A 6,231-nucleotide genomic window follows, 5' to 3' on the forward strand; every position below is an offset into this window, starting at 1 on the left:
CATTTTTGGTTAATAAAACATAACTGGACGCTCCGATCAAAGGGGAAAATACCACTTTGTTCGAGCGATTTGGAACTTCAATCGAAACCACATCATCGGATATCGATCCAAACTTCAAACTAACACTAATATCATCCGATATCGCAATATCCTCATTAAAACCCCTTGTATCTGATTCTAAAACAGAAGACGGATTTACACACATTTGTAAACATCTAAATTCACATTATAGACCGAAGGCGAAAGCGCGGTATAAACACCATCCGAGAACCGTGTTCTCTGTTCCGTGATTTTCGATGGATCCATCATCAATCGAACAATTCAATGTCCCGAAGCAGTTCGTGGATTCTAGCAACTGTTGTTTGAAAGCATCAAAGAAGACATAATTCAGTCTGTGCAGATCCGAAACTTCGGACACTAAAACGTTACAAACCAAGCTAACCACATCTTGAGTTTACCAATCAACTTCAACCGTATAATGAATATGTTTTGCATTCGTTAATCTAATGAACACAAAAAGAGAGCTAATATTACCCACCGATGAGGATGATTTTGTAACGGCTAACACCTCACCAAAAAGCTCGCCAATCTTTGAAGCAGTTTAATGAAGACAAAATGCAATTATTCACCATAAACAAAAAGAAAAAAAAAATCTTTAAAAAGAAAAAATATTGGGACAACTTAATGAAGTTGGAATTCAACCCTAAACAAAAAGAAAAAAAATCCGTAAAAACTCCAATCATTCACCATTCCGATAATATTTATACACAGTCATCTCTTACTATCAATCACAGTTCCTTCATTTAAACATGAATCAACTATCATTGTGTGCTAAACGTTTAAGTGCAAGAATTAAATATTCAATATCCCTCGAATTAAAGATTTTTCACTTATATTTATATTATCCACTACGAAATTAGGTTGAATTGTTGACACCGTATGTCAACTTTTTCTCCGTAAACAATGTCGGTAACAATAATCCACCATTATTTTAATTTAATTTAATCAACAGGCAGACAATTTATTTAAACTTGAATATTGAAAAAGAATGATACCCACCACAACCCTCAAATTCAACCGCACAAACACACACTATTTTCCTACATTCTTTCAAACCCGTGATTAAAATTCCGACTTTGATTCTACCCAGATTTTATTTTATCAAAACATCAACATTTTACTACTCTTTATTGGAATTGGAATCTAGTACATAAAAAGGTAATAAATGACTATACTTTTATCCTTTTTGTGCTTTACCCTTTTCACTATTCAATCTACTTTAATAAAAATGAAAAATCTTGGATTTTTATGTTTTTCTGTAAAGTAAAATTTGAAAGGTTATGATTACATGAGATCTATATCTATTTGTAGTTTTAGCTTATCCTTTTTTCCCTGTATTTGCTCTCTTGGATTCTGGGGTTTTGGTTTTTGAGGTAAAGTTGGCAACTTTATTGGTATATGCTTCTTTAATTTCCTGAATTGAGCTCTGTGCTATATTTTTGTGTTTTTGTTTATTGAAAAACAGGGCTTATTAAGCTACTATTAGGTTCATTGGGTACTGGGGTTAATAATATTTTGTGGGTCTCTATATATGCATGTTTTTAGGTGATCAAGATTAGGATTTTGTGTTGTTTGCTACTCTGCTTCCACTTTTCACTTTCAGCCTTCTATTTCTTGTTTCAATTCAGGTTAGGTTTTTGTGCTGATCATGATCATGAAGTCTGTATGATTTTGAATTGTGCATTATTTATGTTGTTTTGAGTTTAAATTATTGGTTTAATTCATATTCTGTTGATAACCTTGAATCATGATTGCTTACTTTGCTCAAGAAGTCTGTATGATTTTGAATTGTGCATTATTTATGTTGTTTTGAGTTTAAATTATTGGTTTGATTCATTTTCTGTTGATAATCTTGAATCATGAATGCTTACTTTGCTCAAGAACTTGCTCAATTTTGTGGTTTTTAGTTGAACTGGCTTTAGATTTGCTAATTTAATTGAGGGGTGTTTGGATATCATTTCTAAGTGCTTAAAATAGTGCTTCTAAAAGAGCTTCTTTGCTTGAGTTTTACTGTTGTAGTCACTTATTAGAAAATAAACTATTAAATTAGGTAGAATGAAAGTATGCAACTTTATTACTCATAATAGTTCAAAGTTTAAACCTTAACCTGAAATACTATTAGAAAAATCATTATTTATAGTCCCAATAATTGGATAATCACAGTATTAAAAACTTGTAGTTGTAAATATATCATTCTTATGTAAATTTGCAGTAACTAAATCTTGACTAGTTAAACTATGTGAAGAAGCACTGCAGTTTCTGATATATTTCATATTCATACTTGTTTTTCTATAGGTTTAAAATTATGGAATCTCCTAAATCTGTTGTGTCACCATTGAAGAGTACTTCGACTTATACCGATCCCGAAAAGCATAATCTTGATCATTTTACAAGGAACCCGAGTTTTACATCCAAAAAAGCTGAGTCATCACTTGGTGTTCTTGAGGTTTACATTCATCAAGCTAGAGATATTCAAAACATATGTATTTATCACAAACAAGATGTTTATGCAAAAATTTCCCTCACTAGTAACCCCGAAAAATCGGTCACCACAAAAACAATAAATGGCGGTGGACAAAATCCCGTTTTTAACGAAAACCTATGTATCGATGTACCTAATGTAGATGCTTCACTTAAATGTGAAATCTATATGTTAAGTAGAGTTAGAAACTATCTCCAAGATCAATTGCTAGGGTTTGCTTTGATCCCGATTGCTGATGTCATCGTCGAAAATGGGAAAGTCGAGAAGGAATTCACTTTATCGACAGATGATCTTTTTCACTCTCCTTCGGGTTTTGTGCAGCTTTCGCTGCACTACACTGGAGTGTCACCGGATGTAATTGCTATTTCGCCGCCATTGCCGCCAGCTAAGACCACTAGCGTAACTGACCAATCGGAGTTGGGTAAACTTGAGTTCCCGGATCCCAAAATGGCGAATGAAAACGAGATGATGGTCTCGGAATATTATGAGATTCGCTCGGTAAGTTTAGTCTCGTCTGATACAGATGATCAGACGAGGTCAGAAAACGGTGCCTACTTGAGCTCTGAAAATGGGACCCACTTGAGCTCTGAAAAGGGAACCCACTCGAGCTCTGAAAATGAGACCCAGTTGAGCTCTGAAAATGGTGCACATTTTGGGTCTGAGAATCCCAAACCCAATTCGCCACCGACCAGTGTGTCAACAAATGGGTCGCAGTGTGATTCTGTTCCTGCTGCAAGTGTTGAATCTTCTGATTCTGATAAAGACTCGAAATATGCGATTCGAGAATCTGATTTATCTGCTGAGGGTGGTTCGGTTGGTAACTCAGTAGACGAGTTAAAAGTAAACATCGAGCCGGAGCAAAAAGTGGTTCAGCAAGATTTTGTGGATTTGTATATGAAGAGTATGCAGCAGTTTACAGAGTCATTGGCTAAAATGAAGCTGCCATTGGAGATTGAAAAAGATCAGCAGACGAGTTCAGGAAACTCGAGCTCGGATCAGAACAACACGAATACACCAAATGGGACCCGCTCGCGTGTGTTTTATGGAAGTCGAGCTTTCTTTTGAAGGTGTTATGATTGGATTCACAGGTGAGTTAAGATAATTAGAGTTGAATGATGATGATTAATTAGTCTTGTGTATCGTGTATGTATGGAACATGGTGTTTCATGCTGTTTGTGCTTTAGTTCTTTGTTATGCTACTTTTGTTATTGTTGTTAATCTTCTTCAAGAGTTCTCTTATGGTGGTAAATTAGCTATTATAACAAAAATTTAATAATTTCAAGGAATGTACCAAAACTATATTATAGTTTAACTGTACATTTGGGCTATATCTGGTCATAAATTCTGGAGTAATATTCTAATGCTAACATAAGTATAGTAAAACTACACCTTTTTTCATGAAGTTTGAATGTTTTGTAAATGACTATACTGATAACTAGATTACCTAACTTGATTAATTATCTTTAATTATTAATTATATTATATTATTTTATTTTATTTTATTTTATTTTATTTTATATTATATTATATTATATTATATCTATGTACTAAAACACAAAGTTTGGCCTCTATTGATGAATTTTTTTCTAAAATGGTAATAATTTTAAACAACTTTCAAAACTGGAAAAAATGAAAAATTCGTTGCAAAAATGGTAAAACGGAAGTTTAGAACTTCGGTTTTGCCATTTTCGGAGTTTCAAACTTCGGTTTTAGGTGGTGTGTCAGCAGAAACCCTAATCTGAAGTTTGGAACTTCGGTTTTACCAAATCCGAAGTTCCAAACTTCGGTTTTGGTATTATTTTTTTTAAACACTAATTTTATAAATAACTTGATTTTGATAGTTAATTTACAGTTTCATACGCTAAAATTACTTTAAAAATATATAATAACATTACAGACAATAAAATATTAATATTAGTAAGATGCAAATACAAATTTTTTGAACAACACTTTTATTAATATCAGAATCACGATTACATTTTTTTGAAAATAAAAATACATAATTTAAAACAACACGTAGAAATTTAACACATAATTAAATTAGATGCAATGGAAGAGGTTGGTTTTTCACAATTGCTTCGTTTTTTATCATAATCCATTCATCTTCCTCACAAAGATACTCGAATTTTCCTTTACATTCATTCCAAAACATCACGCCCGAATGTTCAATCGTAATGTTTTCTTTGAGCCACTCAAACAACTTCGAAATTGTTGTCATCTGACTAACATCTACATTTTGAAAGTACTTATATTTGTACCCATAGTAAAACTTTTTTGTGTGTTGAAAACTGTCCATTCCAATAGACATTAATTTGAACAGGAATTTGTGACATGTTTATGTTTACAAAATTAAAATTTATGTTTGGAGAAGGGAGAATAGAGTGATACATCTGTTTGTTGTAATAGATGTCGGTTTATATAGCGTAGTTAAAATTGAAAAACCGACCTTTTAAAGTTCGGTTTCAGTAAAAGCTACCGAACAGTAAAAGGTAACAGTAACATTTCTTTAATTGCTTTTTATGACATGTCTAGTACCTGACAAACCGAAGTTTCAAACATCGGTTTTGCATGATTTTTTCTGATAGGTCTGAAACCGAACTTTAAAACTTCGGTTATATGTAGATTCGGGCATATAAAAGTGATTTGTGATTGTTTCGTAAATACATAACAAAAAATGAATTCGAAATACGTATCAATTGACGTGTATCATGGTTGTGATTTTGAATGGAACGATGGTAAAACGGAACTCTCTAAAGGGCCTAAAATGACGTTTGATAACGTAGATGTTCGGGGCTTTAATATGGAGAAGTTGAATGAGTTTCTTCGAGAAAAGCTACCAAAGAATCCACGTTCAATGGACATATACTACTACAAAGCAGGAGCAAGTGAAGCCGAAGCAATGTGCTATGATGAAGAATGGTATACATTAGTAGGGAAAGCGTGTATACTTTCAGAAAACATCGAGTTGTATGTTTTATTTGGAGTTTTTGAAGACGCACTAGAGTTCGATACGATGTATGATAGTCATGGTGAATACTATTATGCACCTAGACCTTTTATAAATTAAAGTTACTTCATAAGAAGCAAACTACAAGAAACAAAGTACAACAAACTAAATACAACAAATTACTAATGAAAACCTATGGGTTTCTAGTACGTGGACAAGTATTCCTGTTGTGACCTTCAGTTCTGCATATACCACACTTCGGAGCTTGCTTTTCACGTTCATCCATCTGGTTCTTCATACGTTTTGATTGCTTCCGCCCCCTGTGCTTAATCAATCTTGATGGATCGGCCATAATTTTCCATTCTATATGTGTCCAGTATATCGCATCTCTTAATGGATTAAAATGATCGCTATATTGCTCTCTCCATGTAGGAGTTGTATACTTTTTACTGATTTGTTTATTTATATCCTCGTTTAGATGGCTACATACGGAAATGGCATGAGAACAAGGTAATCTTTGGTGTTGCCAAATACCACATGAACACCTTTTCTTTTTAAACTCCACTGTGTAATCAGTGCCACCTTCACCACTTCTTTGATAAGTTGAATGAACCTTGTAGATACCTTGTTCTTCGTGATAACATGTTGTTTTGTAACGTTGAGCTCTTTTTGCCCGTTCGTTAAAGACGTTGAACGTGAACTTCGAAAGTGATGAATTACATAGCCTTGCTTCTCGACTTTT

General features: G+C 33.4%; 1 protein-coding gene across 3 annotated transcripts; it reads left to right on the forward strand.

Annotated features, from left to right (window-relative positions):
* Positions 1-1,072: 1,072 nt before the first annotated feature.
* On the forward strand, positions 1,073-3,729 carry LOC139897800 (uncharacterized). Of its 3 annotated transcripts, XM_071880500.1 has the most exons (3): positions 1,409-1,433; positions 1,606-1,688; positions 2,356-3,729. In XM_071880500.1, exon 3 carries the CDS (start codon positions 2,366-2,368, stop codon positions 3,605-3,607), a length of 1,242 nt encoding a protein of 413 aa, XP_071736601.1. In that variant the 5' UTR covers positions 1,409-1,433; positions 1,606-1,688; positions 2,356-2,365; the 3' UTR covers positions 3,608-3,729. The 3 variants fall into 3 exon arrangements, with proteins under 3 accessions (XP_071736600.1, XP_071736599.1, XP_071736601.1); XM_071880499.1 differs by lacking the exons at positions 1,409-1,433; positions 1,606-1,688 and adding an exon at positions 1,073-1,218; XM_071880498.1 differs by lacking the exon at positions 1,606-1,688 and having other exon boundaries at positions 1,309-1,433.
* The last annotated feature ends 2,502 nt before the right edge of the window (positions 3,730-6,231 follow it).

Source organism: Rutidosis leptorrhynchoides, chromosome 3 (genome assembly GCF_046630445.1).
Source record: "Rutidosis leptorrhynchoides isolate AG116_Rl617_1_P2 chromosome 3, CSIRO_AGI_Rlap_v1, whole genome shotgun sequence".
In the NCBI taxonomy this organism is placed as follows: Eukaryota; Viridiplantae; Streptophyta; class Magnoliopsida; order Asterales; family Asteraceae; genus Rutidosis; species Rutidosis leptorrhynchoides.

Excerpts from the sequence above, each read along its gene's own strand:
- LOC139897800 (XM_071880499.1), top strand. The coding sequence starts at position 2,366 with ATGGAATCTCCTAAATCTGTTGTGTCACCATTGAAGAGTACTTCGACT.